This window comes from Ictalurus punctatus, chromosome 19, assembly GCF_001660625.3.
Source record: "Ictalurus punctatus breed USDA103 chromosome 19, Coco_2.0, whole genome shotgun sequence".
Classification (NCBI taxonomy): Eukaryota; Metazoa; Chordata; class Actinopteri; order Siluriformes; family Ictaluridae; genus Ictalurus; species Ictalurus punctatus.
This window is the reverse complement of record NC_030434.2, coordinates 5,827,766-5,845,907: the sequence shown is the minus strand read 5'-3', so window position 1 is coordinate 5,845,907 and position 18,142 is coordinate 5,827,766. Positions and strand designations below refer to the sequence as shown.

General features: G+C 38.4%; 1 protein-coding gene and 1 non-coding gene across 2 annotated transcripts in view; both read left to right on the top strand.

Moving 5' to 3' along the window:
- LOC108280083 (uncharacterized) overlaps window positions 1-18,142 on the top strand; it is a 43,258-nt gene that overhangs the window by 9,778 nt on the left and 15,338 nt on the right. The gene's annotated exons all lie outside the window — the stretch shown is intronic.
- On the top strand, window positions 14,852-16,641 carry LOC128635395 (NLR family CARD domain-containing protein 3-like). Its single transcript, XM_053688249.1, has one exon. The coding sequence runs from the start codon at window positions 14,914-14,916 to the stop codon at window positions 16,639-16,641; it is 1,728 nt and encodes a 575-aa protein (XP_053544224.1). The 5' UTR covers window positions 14,852-14,913.

Sequence of the window (18,142 nt, the reverse complement as noted above, 5' to 3'; positions counted from 1 at the left end):
CCTAGAGTAAATAAAAAGCATTCAATTACATGTGTACAATGTGTTAACTCTCTAGATATGTTTCATTCGCATATGTAGTGGAATGTTAAATGACGATGCTTCACAAGAAAAATGTTAAACAAAAGTTATTTTATTGAAATAAAGGGTTAACATATCATAACATTCTTTGTCCCTCGTCATTTTCAAAAACCAAACCAGTCAGAACGGTTAAAAACGGGGGATTTGAAAACTGGCTCAGAATCGTAGTCTTTGCTTTTAGGTGGGGAAACAAGATGAGAGATATCTTTAGATCTTTTTATGTCAGATATTTTGCATCGAACACCGCCATTAGGTATTGCTGAAAAGGGTATATTTAGGTTGGCTACTGTCTGTAAGAACTCTTTCCAACCTAAAGGCCTCCGTTCGTCGGATTCGTCGTGAGATTTTTAAGCAAATCCACCATGTGAGATCCTTTGATAGTGTTTCCTTTAAAAATAAATTCACCGCTATCGTTCCACGCAGCCCTGGCTTTTAAAAGTTTTTCCATAACGTACGAAGCGTTTCTTTTGTTTCTAGCAGAAATGTTAGCGAGGACCTCTTGCACGATCTCGTCTTTGGGAGGTTCGGTCACCGCTGCTTCCGTTTTGCTTTCCGATATTTTAGGTAGAGACAGGGTCAATTGAGCGGTTTCCTGCTCTCCTACTTTAACCAAGTTTAAAAAAATTTGCAGCACAGACGCGTAGAGTTTCGCCTTATCGTATTCGTTCAGATCAGTCCTTGATAAAATACCACGTATTGCATCGTCCAAGTTGTTTTCAACAGTCTTTCTTATGGTTTCCTTCTCTGCGGCGATGTTTCTAAGTTTATCGATCTGATGTTGAGGGACTAAATACATTTTCTCAGCAGTCTCCATGTTAATTGTTGCGGGACGCGATTAAGCTGCTTATAAAAGGAATGGCTACACTGAGCAAAGGCAGAAGAAATCCTCCGGATTGATTAATAACTTTCCTTTTTCTTTCAATGGATGCTCTTTTATCAGCAAATAGTTTGATCCATTTTTTTTGTTTTTTTAAAACCCGGTACTGTTTTGTTGTCAGCGGTATGTTTCCCCTGAGCACGTTTAAAGCTAGTTCACATATGCTCAGTATGAGATCTGTGGGCGCATCGCGTAATATATCCTTTCTCCTTCGGGATGGAGACCTGTGTAATGAATTCAGTAGCGGGAGGGTTTTTTTCAATCGATCGGATATTTGTTGCCGATACTTTAAAGTTTTTTCTTCTTCTTCGAAACATACACAACCGGCTTCTCCCCCGGAAACACCCCTGAACGGAGACGAAGTTCTTCTGGCGTTTGTGCTTTCAGGTCAACAAATAAATACCCATAAGGTCTAGAGACGGCGTCGAGAAAGCATTCTAAAAAATACTTGCTGTTACCCGGATACATTTGACGAGCCGGTATGCTGATCTGTAATTTATCTCTAGGGTTTTTAAAAAGAACCATGTAGTTGGTGTTCAAGTTGATTGTTCTACTGGTCTTTCCTTGAAAAAACAAGTTTTGAATGAGGTAGATGACGCTCAGATTTCTGTGGTGTGTGTATTTTGTAAAAAATACCTTTTCTACTTCGTCATTTTTACTGGTGGATTCTATCAAGTCATCGATTACCAACAAGTTTTTTTTATTTGGAGGAAATAGTTCGTCATCACACAAAGAATCAGGGATTCCTTGAAGAAAATTTATTTTTATTCTGGTCAATAATTCATCGTACAGAGGTTGCCAACACGTATAACACCAGACAATGTTTTCTGGAACACCCGACATTGCCTCTTTACAGTTTTCCAACAACATTTTGATAAAAAAAGATTTTCCACTATTACTCGGTCCACATATGATACATGAGAAGGGAAGTTGCATCCTAGCATCAAAAGCAGTCACGTTCATATTTTCCTTTACAAATCACATCAACAGAAACTATATACACATATATACGAATAGTCTTAATAGCCGTAAGGGAGAGTTGTAAAATCAGATAATAAAACACGCTTATCGTACACAACCCTGAACCTTTTCAACTGTGATTTGTTTCTCAAATGAAATCCCTTTTTATCTCTCACGATTTGGTTATGCGTGGTTACGAGATGACCTGTATGATCCGGATTTTTCACTCGCTCGTCCACCAGTTCTGTTAGTGATTTCAAATTGACAATTTCAGAATTGATACAATTTAAAGTAATGCCTTTAGCTTTCATGGTTGTTTTTCCTTTCATGGTTTTGTAACCATTGGTTTTAGGACCTGCGCTTACAAATTCCACGATTTGGTCGCCATCATCTAGTTCGCTGGTAAGACCACCCAAGTAATCGCTTAAGGGCGGCATCCAGTCACCTTCCTTACTTTTAAAAATGACGCCGTCGGTGTCTGTGTACAAACAACGCTGATCCAGTCAATCCATCAAATTGTACAGCTCAAGTCTAGCGTACGCTGTAGTGAAAATGCCGATGAATACATTAGCTTTTAGCCGTTTAATCAATCTCTCGTATGCGTAACGCCACCGTACCATCGCCACCTCCTCATTCAAAAAAGAGAACTGACTCACATTATAAATATTGGAGAACATGAACTGTAAAAACTCGGCAGGATCGCGAATTAAGGTCGTGTTTGATCTGTCTGGTCTTTGACACATCTTACCCCACAACGAATTTAGTGCGAGTTTAGCCACGGATCTTTTGGCAGGATTAACAGTGATAAATTTCGGATCCAACGTAATCCCTTCGTTCTCCTTATATTTGCGAATGTACTCACGTTTAGATGATTCATCAACGACCCAGGCCGGATAACCTGAACTTTCCTGTTTGGTCTTGAGGAACATTTTAATATATCTCGTAAAAAGCTAACCAGACCTTTTAGGAAAGTGCCACACGTCAAACACTTTTAGAATTTTGTAACCTTTTTCGACGGCTTTCTCAATTTCGATAGATGCCCATGTTCCGGTAAGAGCTCTCTCCTGAGCCGTATGATCGCAATGTTTTAACTGATGTTCGGCACATGTTCTACATAGAGGAAAGAGGAGTTTGCTTTTTACACGAAATGGTAGAACAAGTGCCCACAGACCCCTAGGTGGTAATACCTTTGCTCTAATGATACCAAAGTAATATTTCAGAGGTTGAAAGTCACGATAAATGATGATAGGGTGATCGATCGGGTATGTCTTTGTCTTATTTACGAATGGGTAAAGTGAGGTAAAGTCAAAATAATCTCACCGGGTTGAGCTACATAATGCAAGTTTAACGCGTTTGTTTGACCGCCGTAAAGAGCATCTCGAGAGTTTAAATGCTCAGGAAAGTCAAAGTCTTTTAGAAAATTTTGCACGAGATTGTCGTTTTTCTTCATTTCATTCCACTCGTGTTCCCACATCAGAGTGACTTGCAAATTGAGAGTGTCTTGCAAATTCTTAATTCTCTCCATCGATTTTTGACGGATATCTCCGAAGGTTGCGTTTGATTTGGTAAGAGGATGCGGGGTCATTGAGGAAAAACACTTTTCACAACCGTGATAAAAACACCCAAGAAACTCAAAAACCTTACGGTTTTCCCCTTCCTCACAGTAACCATCTACGTAATAGGTACCGAACCTGACTTCACCTTCGTTCAACACGTGGCGAATGGGTAGGTTTTGCGTTTTTGAAACATAATCGTGCCATTGTATGGAAGGTGTTGAGAAAGATTTCTGAGTGGTGATGTAATTATCAAGCGGCGGAATAGCTAAAGTGTCTTTACGCAGGAAGTTGGTTCTAAAGATTTTCATACACACAGAAGTGATCGTTATGCATTTAAAAGGATCGACCTTTGTACTTTCCAGAATTTCTTGTCTGAAAGCTATACACCCCTTTCTCAAAATTTCTACATCATTCACACAGTATTCCGCCATCTCTTTCTTGAAATCAAAGACTTTGTCAGAAACCGTTCTGTACCACTTAAAGAATTCTTCTCTATCCTTAGGCATCATGCCATCTACACCGTAAAACTTAGGGTCAGGATACGGCCCTACGTAATCCTGATGTTCTATGGTGTTCCAGAAATGGGGAAAATAGCCTTTCTTGCTTTCCGAAAAACCCATGGCTTTTGGGATACTACTCAATTTCATGGGTAAGAACGATAGACTATCAATGTAGGACTGACGAAACGCGGTATCGATGAAACACAAAATTTTACCGCCTTGTGCTATGATTTCGGGTGTGATTCCTTCTTTCACTAAATGGTTTAACAAAAGGTATGAATCGAACCCTCTAGCGTTATGGGTGATAAACTTGTATCCGTGGTATGCATTACACCGAAACTTTTTAAAGAAGGCACTGACGCAATCATCCCCTTCAGCCACCCACTCCTCTCCCTTAAAATCAATACAGCATATGAAATTAGCTACATGTGTTCCTGTTTCCTGCCTAGTCTCGAAATTGTAAAACACATAATCCGTATTTTCGCTTTCTGTCCTGGCCCTCTGTATAAAACATCTATGCTCGATATCCTCATCGAGTTTTTGGCCAAGAGTATGCATTTCGAATGGGCACATACGTGATTCTCACGATTAGAATGTTTATCCCTTATCACACGTTTACATTTACCGCAGTAGAATACCATTTCACACATAGAATATTCGCCTTTGTGCGATTGAATCTTTGCTTTATGCATCTCGAAACAGTATTGGGAGCCACACAGTCTCTGACACTCTGGACATTTAGTAACATTCTTAGAGTGTTTGTAACAATCGGGGTCGTGACAAACGTTGCAGCTATAAGAGCATTTATGATTCCATAAAACGTCAAACCTCGAATGGCAGAAATGACAAACATGACTCGTTCCTAAAAGTCCGGTGATACTTTTAACCCTATAATAGTGGTTGTCATGTAAAAACAAGTAAATGGTTTTTTCGTGGGGAGTCTTGCTAGTTTGAAAGAAAGAGTATCCGGCTTTGCTAGCAGAACAGTATACGATTAAGATTTTACAATTCAAATGTCTCTCAAATCTCGGTATGTCAGCGAAGCTGACAGCGGTGTTTACCGATAATCCCACATCGTGTTGTAATTTTCTAGCGATTTGTTTGGTTTCAAAATAATTTTTTTCACGATTCAAAAGTTGGCTAACACACAAGGCGAAGCACATGTTGTCTCTGTTGTGAAAAATGTATGGATGCTGCATTTTCTTCTGCAGGGTTTCTGTTTTGAATATATGGCCTATTTTCCTTCTAATTCCATCGCCCCGAGGTGGTCGAACGATTTGGACAACTATTTCAAGGGTATTATTGGTAAAAATTTCACGTTTACTCTGAATTGCATTTTCGATCATGGTCAGAAAAGAACCTAAATCAATGACACCATTGTCTAATTGAACACGTGATGAAACATTGGTCGTATCACCTCTAATTTCAACGGTGACTACATCTTTGGCAGAAATTAAATTGTTAGCGATTTCAATCACACTGTTTAAAATCTCTAAAACATAATTATAAAAATCTGCAAAGCTGTCAACGTTCGCGATAGAAGAAAAATTCACTCTTCTCCTAATCTCAGTGTTGTTGAATCTTTCCCGATTAATTATTCTAATATTAGGTTCTAATCCATCACCTTCTTGCTCTACTTGGATATCGGGCGAGTTTTCCAATTGAGAATCTTGGGTATCGGGCGAATGTGTGTTTTCCATTTGAGAATCTTGGGTATTAGGTGAGTGTATGTTTTCCATTGGGCGGTTGCGTTCATTATCGTTTTCCGAATTTTGTGCAATATTGGCAGGGTGTTCGATTAAGTTAACAAGACTGTCATGAGGACTGATCCTCATAAGACTTTGATTAAGATCGTATATCATATCATGAGAAGATAACGGTCTAGGTTCCTGAGCGTTTTCTGGAGTCGAGACGATATTCTGAACGGGAGATAATGACATATTTTCATTGATTTGATTCACCACATCTATTAAACATGGGTTTATCTGCATAGATTCTCTTTGTTTGATTAGGTTATTTTGTAGCTCTAACAGACATTGATTTAATTCGAAAAATATGTCGTGCGACGTCACCGGCGTACTTGATACAGTTTGACTGGAATTTCGTCTGGGGTTTTCATTTTGAGTATTGCTCTGTTCTGACGATCTTAAATTTTCATTCAACTGATTGACTGCATCGATTAGATCAGGGTTTAATTGTACTGAATGACCGTGTTCATTTAGGTTATTATGTAACTCTAACAGACATTGATTTAATTCAGAAAATATATCATTTGGCGTCACCGTTGTGTTTGATATGACGTGATTTGGACTCTGATTAGGTCTCTCACTAACGACTCGGTGTGACGGAATTAAACTTTCGTTCAGCCGGTTGATCGCTTCAGTTAAACATGGGTTCAGGGGTGTGTACGAATCATGATATAACGGACCATTTGAAAAACTTTGGTTTCCGTCATAGAAGAAATCATGCGATAATGGAGAATTTTCGGTTCTCTTTTTTTTTTTTAGTCTCTATATCCGAACTGCATTTCAGTCGTTTCTGCGCCATATCTATCATACAATTTCCTAATCAACTTTATGCTCACTGAGAGACATCTATTCACATTTTCAAGCGTGCTGTATAGTAAAGGGATAAAATCTGTACCTTGACCAGATTCAAGTGTATAATCAATCTGTCCAAAGTTTTCCAATAAATCAGTCTTTGCTTCGAAGAATTCACGCCACACTGCGCAGATCTGTTGTAGTTCGATGTGTTGTTGAATGTCGGTTTCCGAGATGATTTCCTCTTGGTCTTCGATTGCATCACTCGTATCTATAAGTCACAGAACATGTGAAAGAGATTTTATTTATTTATTTTTTGTGCTGTGTAAATAGAAGGTAAATATACTACAACTCACCTGAAATATCTCCGTCTTAATCACTGTTAGTCACGTTTCCCTCAAATTCTGAATTGATACAAACAATGCTATATTCACGTATGAAAGACTTTTACAGCATGAAACATTCACAATTTTATGTTATGACTTACGAGTGGAGCTCAGATTCAAAAGGTCATGAGTGGTTGTTTCGGGAATCTCATCATCAGAAATAATCACCAAGCTGTCTATAAAAGAGTAAAACATACTTTTAATAACTTAACATTCCCATTTTAGATCACTACATAGATCTAAGAGACAAATTTTAATTACCTATACACTAGAAACAGATGAGCTTAACTCGGTCTTGCACTGTAATATAAATGTAATGAATATTTACATTTTAGATAAAGTATCGTACCAGATTACATAATGACCAGATAAGGATGATGATTTTTGTACTCAGAAAGATTAGTTCTAAGTTTATATCAATATCATTGCCGACTGGATAATTACATAAACATTGTATTTCAATTTATATTTAACTATTAATTGATTAAAATACAAATCCATGGTGTCTGGAAGTAGTGAAGAACAGACTCTGGAAATTCGGTCGAACCTTTTCCGATGTTAAAACTTTCGAAGTGCTCGACTTTATAAACAGGTTCGTATGCATTCGAGTGTGTGTGTGTGGGGTGTGTTTGTGCTCGGGAATGCATCAGAACGGGGGTTTTACGTTGTTGACCTTTGGACCTAGGCCTGACTCAGAGTGCTTCATATTCTACGTGAAAGGAAGATTGAAAGAAAGATCGTGTGTCCCGGGACTGAGAACTTGAAAAGCAAAACGGTTCCTTTTTCTGCGTCGAAAAAAAAACCCGGCTGTACATCCGTTTGACATTACCCAATATTGAATCTTTTCATGTTCTAACATTTTTTCTATTCTTCCCAAAAAAGGGTGAGCTTTTTTCGGCACGTTAGGACAAACATCAGCCATGTTGTAAGATCACACACGTTGTTCTAAGTACAGAGTATTATAAAACCTAGAGGGATGCTCGACTTTTATAAGCAGGTTCGTATGCATGCGTTTGTCTGTACGAGCACGCGTGTGTTTGTGCGTGTGTGTGTGTGTCATATTTTTGTTTGGATGTGGGATACACATGACCATACCATGTATGGTAACGTTTCTGTCACGAATGGATGTGAACCAGATTTAACATAACTCTATATATTTTTATGACCTACCTCAGAGAGTTTCATATTCTATGTGAAAAGAAAGAACATGTGTGTGCAACTTGTGTGGGTGGAAAACATATGGCCGTACCAGGTATGGTCACGAATGGATGTGAACCAGATTTAACATAACTATATATATTTTTATGACCTACCACAGAGTGTTAGGAGGACCATGTGTGCAACGTGTGTGGGGCGGAAAAACACATGGCCGCACCAGGTATGGTCACGAATGGATGTGAACCAGATTTAACATAACTATATATATTTTTATGACCTACCACAGAGTGTTAGAAAGAACATGAGTGTGCAACTTGTGTGGTGTGGAAAAATATGGCCGTACCATGTATGGTAACGAATGGATGTGATCCAGATTTAACATAACTATTAATATTTTTATGATCATGACCTTTGATCTAGATATAGAGAGTTAGAATGTGTATCTTTTTGACCTTTGACCTATACCTGTCAAAACTAAGGTTACAATATATACAAAGTATCTCTCTCTGATGAGTTTGTTTTGTTATGGAAACATTTGTTGTTTGGTCTCTTGGAGTATCAAAGAAACAATGTTTATATAATAAGCTTATTTCTTTAGTGGTAAAATTCCATATTCACAAATTTACATTTTCCTCCAAAAAAAAAACTATGCTTTATGTCCTTTTAAAACAGAAATATAACGTTATATTGACTCAGTACGATTTTCTATGAAACAAAAGGCAATTCAAATTCTGAGAATTTGTATTAATATTATTATATAGAAATGTGCTAAGCTCCCCCAGTGTACAAATGATTTTATTATATTGTTGATGTTTGTAAGTCTATGTAAAACGTGACCTTTGTTAACTGATTTAAAAAAAAAAAAAAAAAAAAAAAAAGTGGCTAAATGGGACTATAGAGGTTTTTTTGGGGTCATTAAACATCACACCGAACAAGAAAACTCACCTCAAGGCTGTAGTAGATGTGTGTGTGTGTGTGTGTGTGTGTGTGTGTGTGTGTGTGTGTGCGTGTGTGTGTGAGAGATATAGTATAAGCAGAAAAATCCAGAGATAGGAGTGTATTACACGATTTTAACGTACTCCACTTTGTGTCAGGTGGTTCTTTGCCTCCACAGTATGCATTAAAATGATGTAATGCACACCTAGCCTAGCATTATCCCTTATCTAATTTATTTACTGAGTACATATGAAAGGAATAACTTAAGCAAAGTTTTACTGTTAATGAAAACAGTCACCACTTAGTATGAAATAATGTTAGATTCAGTTCATTGTATGTAAAATTAAGTTGTCATTAAATTAAGAAGTTAGTTAAAAACTGTAAAGAGTGTATATAAATGACTAAAGCACTGTCTATAATGTTGTGCAGTAAATTCCAAGTAAAGAGATCAGAATCACCAGCACCCAGCTGTATCTCCATGAAGAGTGATGGGTCTATGGCCAAGCTTCTGGAGTTTAAAGATGGAGACTCGTCACTTCTACACAGGTAACATCTCCTCACTGTTAATGTCATTGCTAAAGTCACAGTTAAAGGGAAATTCAAATAAAAAAATAAAATAATACAAAGGTAAATAATGATGTAACGCTGCTAGCTAACATTATGGTAGCTACGTGTGTTGTTATTAACTTCAGTTATTTGTCTCAGTGTAATTGTGTAGAAAGATCTACAGTTGCTGTCTGCCTCCTGTTGCTCTTCTTGGTGGAGTTCTTCTTCTGTATGTTCTGGCTCGAACATGTATGGTTGGATGCCACTGTGTAACAGTAATAATAAACTTTATTTTATTTTTGTATAAAGCGCATTTAAAAGCAGCTTCTCAAAGCGCTGTACACAAAATAAGCAGTACACAGAAAAATATAACATAAAGGTTAATAAGAACTCCAGAACAGGAGTAATATGATCACATTTCCTGGTTCCCGTCAGGATCCTGGAGGCAGAGTTTTGTACATATTGCAATTTGTTAATTATGGATTTACAAACGCCGGCTAAAACGGCGTTAAAGTTTAGCATTGGTCACAGTCTAGCTATATTTCTGAGGTGAAAAAAGGATCCTTTAACACTGCTCTGAACAAAAGAATCCAATGTAAGGCTGGTATCAAAAATTACTCCAAGGTCCCTCATATTGCTTTGGGTTTCTAGAACAGAGCCATCAACCAACAGAGACAGTGGACCAGCCAGACCTGTAGCCACCCATAGAAATAAACTAGGAACGGTCAGTAAAATAGGATTTAAACACGTTTAAAACTGTCCCAGACACACCAAAAATACTTTCAAGGCAGGTAAGTAAAAGACCATGAGCCACAGTATCGAAAGCAGCTCTAAGATCAAGAAGAATAAGAATGGAAGTACTCCAGAATCAGAGGCCATCAACAAGTTATTGGTAACTTTGACCAATGCCATTTCAGTATTGTGAAGTTTACGAAAACCTGACTGAAGGGGTTCAAAGAGGTTATTAATTGTAAGATGATTACATAGTTGAGAGGCAACAACACACTCAAGTATTTTTGCCAAAAACTCAAGATTTGAAATTGGACAAAAATTGTTCAAATCATCCACAGAAACATATTCTTTCTTTGGTACTGGTGTAAGAGCAGCAGTCTTTAGTACTGCTGGAGTGACCCCGGTGATATTGAAGCAAGTGGTTGATTTCATGCTGGATTCCTCCCTTGTGAGAGCCTCGGATTCGAGCAGGGAGAAATGAGTGAAAGAAACACCAGAGAACCCAGATGGACGAAGGAGTGAAGGGGCAGAGTCAGGTGTATCTGGAATTTCTTTGCGAACATTATCAATCTTAGAATTAAAAAACTGAAGAAAAGAATCACATAGCAGCTGAGAAACAGACAAAGTGGTAACAGCATTAACTTGAAGCAATCTGTTTATGGTTGGAACAAGTGTCTGGGATTATTTTGATTGTTTACAGTAACCTGAGAGAAATAAGAGAATCTTTCAGTCTCCATTAGTGCTCGATAATCACCCAGAAGATCCTTCCACGCTTTATATTAGACATTCAGTCCAGTAAGGCGCCATTTGTGCTCCATTTTCTGACAAGCAGCCTTTCTAGAGCGCAGACTGTCTTTATACCAGGGAGCAGAGCGGGCCAATGTGACCGTATGTTTCCTTAGAGGAGCAAAAGAGTCAAGATTAGCAGCAAGAGCAGAATTTAACTACAGAACTTTCTCCTCCAGCGATGAGGGATGCAGATCGCTTAAGGTGGAAACAACAGAATTGGAGAAAACTGTCTGATCAATAGATTTCCACTTCCGGAAGTTTACTGTTGGGATGGTAGGCTCACTTGGATGATACAGTTCCAGGTTAAAGAAGACAGCTGAATGAACAGACAGTCCAATGTCAACAGATGAAAACTGCAATACAAACGATCCGTTTGCAATCACGAGATCCAGCGTATGGCCCTTGTTATGAGTCGGGTCAGTTACAAACTGTGTGAAGTTAAAACAATCAGTTAGTAACAGAAATTCCTTAGCCGCCACAGAGTCACTCCGGCCCACATGAATGTTAAAGTCTCCCACAATTAGAATTCTGTCAAACTTCATTCTCAACATTGACAAGAAGTCAGCAAACTCTGACATAAAAGCTGCATGTGTCTTAGCCTTAGGTGGTTTATAGACTGTAGCGATGATGGTAGATATAGGAGCGGAAATATTCAAGACCAGGCATTCAAATGATGAAAACTTGGGAACGGACACAGAGCTTATGTTGAACTTCATATGTAAACCACAATAATGCCTCTGCCAGATAACCTCGAGAGATCTAATACTCCAAATCCCGCTGGAGAGATCTGGATAAACAGGAGCCCATCATTTTCTTTATGCCAGGTTTCAGTTTAAAACAACAAGTTCATCTGTAAGAAAATCAGATAAAAGCAGCACCTTGTTATTCAAGGACCGCGCATTGAATAATGCGGCATAGGCCTGGCTCTGAAACGGAGACGACTGTGGTTTAACCTCCACATGGGGAAACTATATTAAATTACTGTGATCAACACCAGTATGGAGCAGTTTGTTGGTCTTACGTCGACAGGTAGGGACAAAGATGTCAGGAGAGGATCAGACAATGGATATATTGGCGTTGAATCCGAACCGAGGTGTTGATTCCGCATTGCACGCTGCAGGTTATTCCAGGTGGAGCACAGAAATATAAACAATAGTCCAAAATATATAAAATGGCACCACCACATCGCAGTCCTAATGGCACTAAAAACAACAAAACTTAAAAAAACTTGCAGTTATTTAATACAATATGACTTAAAATAACAAACGAAAACAAACAAAACAGTAACAGGAGCGGCAGCAAAACGTGCCAGCATACCCTGTCAACCAAAACCGGAAATGATATAGAGCTGCTGGAGTCCTAACTAGAACTAGAAGATACGACCATATCACACCGATATTATCAATACTGCATTGGCTCCCAGTAAAATCTCGCATTAACTATAAAATACTTTTATTAACCTATAAAGCACTAAACGTCTCGCGCCACCATATCTAAGCGACCTTTTGGTTTTATATGATCCGCCACGCCTACTTAGATCAAAAGATGCAGGCTATCTGACGGTACCTTGAATAGTGAAGGCTACAGCAGGGGGAAGAGCCTTCGCTTATAGAGCCCCACCTTTATGGAACAGTCTTCCTATTATTATTGATGTCCTTTACACAATCCTCAACTTTACTAAGCTTCTGTCTGTCATCTGGCTTCGCCGAAACATACAACTGTGTATCATCATCATAACAGTGGAAGCTAATTCCATGTTTACGAATAATTTGACCTAGGGGTAGCATATATAAAGTAAAGAGCAGTGGGCCTAAAACAGAACCCTGTGGAACTCCAAAAGTAACCTCAGTACGCATGGAGAAATCACCATTTACATCTACGAACTGATAACGATCGGTGAGATAAGACCTGAGCCAGGAGAGGACTGTTCCCTTAATACCAACATTTTCTAATCTATCAAGGAGAATAGTATGATCTATAGTATCAAAAGCTGCACTAAGGTCGAGTAACACAAGCAGCGAGACACAACCCTGATCGTAAGTCAGTAGAAGTTCATTTTCTACTTTAACTAACGCTGTCTCTGTGCTATGATGAGGTCTAAATCCTGACTGATACATTTCATGCATGTTATTCCTATCTAAGTACGAGCATAACTGCTTTGCTACAACCTTTTCTAAAATCTTAGAGATGAAGGGGAGATTTGATATTGGTCTATAGTTGGACAATTGAGATGAGTCAAGATCAGGTTTTTTTTAAATCAAGGGTTTAATAACTGCTAATTTAAGTGATTTAGGTACATAGCCAGTGCTTAGGGAAGAATTGATTATATTTAGAAGTGGTTCAATTACTCCTGGACCAATCTGTTTAAACAAACATGTCAGTACAGGATCTAGTATGCAAGTTGATGAATTGGCTGAAGAGATTAATGTAGCTAGTTCGGTCTCTCTAAGCGGAGCAAAACACTCTAAACATTGATCTGATATTGCTACATTGTCATGTAATGGGTTTGTTACAGTACTGTCCAGTTTTAATTTAATGGCCTGTATTTCACGTCTAATATTTTCAACCTTATCAATGAAAAATTACATGAAATCTTCACTGCTATGTAATGATTGAGTGTTTCTCTCTGTAGTGGTTTTATTCCTAGTTAATTTTGCTACTGTGTTGAAAAGGAATCTAGACTTGTTTTTGTTGTCTCCTATTAAGGTGGAGAAATAGATTTTTCTAGCATCGCCAAGAGATTTCCTATATTTCAGTAGGCTCCCCTTCCATGCTGTTAATATCTGTATACCATGTTGATATTTCTGTAGAGCTGCGTTGAGACAATGTCTATTGTAAAAAGTGATATACAAATAAAATTTAATTAACAGGAGCAGCAGCAAAATGTGCCAGCGTACCCTGTCAACCAAAACCAGAAATGATCTCAACTCAAAAACACTCAAACTCACTTCATTCTCAAAAGCACTTCATTCATTGAGTAATTTCTTTCACTTGAGTAAACTATTCAGTCTATCTAGGGTTGGCAGCCATCCACATCTTATAAACAGGATTGTCCTGTATTGAAAAGTAAAATGCTGCGTCCTTTGTTGAGTTAATATGTGACATGATTTGTCACACTTTTTTATACCCATCGTTTCATACATACACTAAGTCTACACAGTGGTGAGAATAATAATAGTCAATAAAATCAAACCAGTTTCATAAAAAATAGCAGAGAATCAGAATCTAAATCAGTGGTATGGGACAGGGAATAACAGACACACACTGTGCATGTCAGCAGCATCATTGTCCTGGCTATGGAGTCTGTGGTTCTGAAAAACGTCTCCCAAAATAAGTTTTTATACAAAATTGTGTTTGTATTTATCTCTGTTTAGAAAACATTACCTGTTCATTCAAATTGATTTGTTACATCATTATCAGCCTACAGGAAATAACCTAGAATACCTAGAATTAAAACAGGGCCAGATGAGCACTGTGTTTTCTGAATGTTAATGCACTTAAAAAGATTTATTGTAGCAAAATTAAGGTAAAGGTTTAGACTATAGTGTTTAAGTGATGGAAGTTATCTATTTTAACAGCTACAGTTTTTGTTCACAGTGTTCTACAGAGAGCAAGAGACAGAACAGAAAAGAACATCATCACAGATACAGGGTAAGATCAGAACCAACAACATGACTGTGACACTGACACACTGGTATTATAAACCTCTCTGCTGTTATTAACTACTGAGTGATTAAAGTATAGATAATAGTTCGACCCCATGTCTCACCACATCTTCCTACTTCACCATCTCACAGGCACGACCCAGAATCTGCTGCTGTGAATGAATTCCAGAAAAAGTTCAAATTAAACCTGATGAAGAAGTTTGAGTGTTTGAATGGAGTGATAATAAACCTGGGAAACCAAACACTCCTGAATGAGATCTACACAGAGCTCTACATCACAGAGGGAGACAGTGGAAAAGTCAATAAAGAACATGAGGTGAGACAGATTGAGGCAGCATCCAGGAGAACAACAACAGAGGAAACACCAATCAAATGCAAGGACATCTTTAAGCCCTTATCTGAACAAGACAAACCCATCAGAACTGTGCTGACAAAGGGAGTCGCTGGCATCGGAAAAACAGTCTCTGTGCAGAAGTTCATTCTGGACTGGGCTGAAGGGAAAGCAAATCAGGACATCCACCTCATATTTCCACTTCCTTTCAGAGAGCTGAATCTGATGAAGGACCAGAAACTGAGTCTGATGGAGCTCCTTCATGTCTGTTTTAAGGAAACAAAAGAAACAGAAATGTCCAGTTTGGAAAAGGTTCTGTTCATTTTTGACGGATTAGACGAGTGTCGTTTTCCTCTAGATTTCCAGAACACAGTGAGAGTGTGTGATGTAACTGAATCAGCATCAGTGCATGTGCTGCTGATAAACCTGATCAAAGGGAATCTGCTTCCCTCTGCTCTCATCTGGATCACCTCTCGACCAGCAGCAGCTGATCAAATCCCCTCTGAGTGTGTCCATCGAGTCACAGAGGTACGAGGGTTCAATGACCCACAGAAGGAGGAGTACTTCAGGAAGAGGATCAGTGATCAGAGCCTGGCCAATAACATCATCACACACCTGAAGTCATTAAGAAGCCTCTACATCATGTGCCACATCCCAGTCTTCTGCTGGATTTCAGCCACTGTTCTAGAGAGAATGTTGGGTGAAGCAGAGAGTGGAGAGATCCCCAAGACTCTGACTCAAATGTACACACACTTCCTCATCATTCAGACAAACATCATAGGAGAAAAGTACTCAAAGAAGCAGAAGAGTGATAAAATGCTTCTTAAACTGGGAAAACTGGCTTTTCAGCAGCTGAAGAAAGGGAACCTGATCTTCTATGAGGAAGACGTGAGAAAGTGTGGCATTGATGTGAGAGAAGCAGCAGTGTACTCAGGTGTGTGTACGCAAATCTTCAGAGAGGAGTTTGGGCTTCACCAGAGTAAAGTGTACTGCTTTGTTCATCTGAGCATTCAGGAGCACCTCGCAGCTCTGTATGTGCACCTGACATTCATGATAAAAAAGAGAAATGTTCTTATTCAGCATCAGGTCTCTATATGGTGGATGGAAAAAATTACAATCTCAGAGGTACACAAGAGTGCTGTAGATCAGGCTTTAGAAAGTCAGACTGGACATCTGGATCTTTTCCTTCGCTTTCTTCTGGGTCTCTCAGTGAAGTCCAATCAGAAACTCTTACATGCCTTAGTAACACAGGCAGGAAGTAGCTCCCAGAGCAGAGAGGAAACGGTTCAGTACATTAAGAAGAAGATCGGTGAAGATCTTCCTCCAGAGAAATCCATCAATCTGTTCCACTGTCTGAATGAACTGTGTGATAATTCTCTAGTGGAGGAAATCCAACACTACCTGAAATCTGGAAAACAAAGTGAATTCTCTTCTTCACAGTGGTCTGCTCTGGTGTTTGTGTTACTGACATCAGCACAGGAGCTGGAAGAATTTGACCTGAGTAAATATATCAGTACAGATAAGATACCAGAAACTGTTTTTCTGAAGCTGATGCCTGTGATTGCAGCATCCAGAAAAGCAATGTAAGTAAAGCTGAATATAACTGTTCTACTGTTACAGTGTTAGAACGAGAGAAACTGAAAACACTTTGACAAATATCTACTTTGGGATGTTTTGAATTTAAGGTGATACAGGGTGATGTTTATGCAAATAGATCAATTAGAGAATAAAAATGCATAAATAAATGAATAAGACTGAAGAGCAGGTATTAAATATGTGGAAGTCAACTGATTTCATTTGAGGAAAAAACACTGAAGTCTTGAAGTTATGACTTAGTATCCTGAAATAATTAAAAAGGTTCTTGATATTATGATTTATTATTACCACAGTAATGCTGGTTTTATGTTGGATATTTGGAAAACTTTTCTTATTTAGTTAAACCTTAGCAATATCACACTCAGTTCTATAATCTTTGTAGTTTGAAGATTTTTTTCTTCACATTTTTCTACAAAATTTCTGTTATACATGAAGTGGAATTACACAGACACATGGTATATAAAGCTATCTTTATTGCTGTAATGCAAAATTACAGAGAAACACACATAAGTAGCCTACCGGTAACAAGGCACAGGTGAGAATCATCACGCGTTAACTGCCAGTTTCCCCGCCTCCTCTCTGTCCGCATTCGGCGCTCAACCACGCCCCCACTGCAACAGTAGTGTTCTGTTATACAGGACTGTATCACTTACTCTACATATTTTACCAGAATTCTTGTTTAGGTTTAATTTTCCATTTTTCACCCGAACACTACAATACCCAGAATGCAGTACACCAATACGTAATTCAACCACTGAGAATCCCTACTGTGATCACCCAATATTATATATATTTACACATGTGCAGCAGCACTTCAAATCAGAGGATTATAAAGAGATTTGAAAGTGAGTTTCTGGGTCTTCCACTGGAGAAGATGATAAAGAAAACAGAGATTCTGTCTGTATTTAGTAAAAAAAACAGACAGCAGAGAAGCTCCATGCCCAGAACAAAAGGAAATTAACTGAAATAGGAGAACTTGTTAATATCTGTTAGCAAGTGGGCTAACCCTACTTGACTTAACCATGTAACTTCTAGTAATATGGCTAGAAAGGTCACCAATGCAACGGTAAATAATCATGTAACATTGCTAGCTAACATTATGGTCGCTGTTTGTGTTGTTGCTAACTTCAGTTATTTGTCTCAGTGTAATTGTGAAAGATCTACAGCTGCTCTCTTCCTCCTGTTGTTCTTCTCTCTGGTGCAGTTCTTCTGTATATTCGGTCTCAAACATGTATCACAATGTAACTATGGTCACTATGTAACACTAAATGAAAACATCCTCGTTCATTGAGTCATTTCTCTCTCTTCAGTAAACCATTTGCTGAGGCATTTTACCTTGTCTTTGGTCCAAGTTAAAGATTCACACTGTGAGTCATTAGCAAAACAAACGCTTTTTATCTAACATAGTTCCCATCATGCATTGTTATATAGGATGGTTCGTTGATTTGTTTGGTAGAATTCAGGGTGTGAAATTATCACTACCTACCTGCCA

What these genes read in the sequence shown, in the direction of transcription:
- LOC128635395 (XM_053688249.1), top strand. Translation starts at nt 14,914, where the DNA reads ATGAAGAAGTTTGAGTGTTTGAATGGAGTGATAATAAACCTGGGAAAC.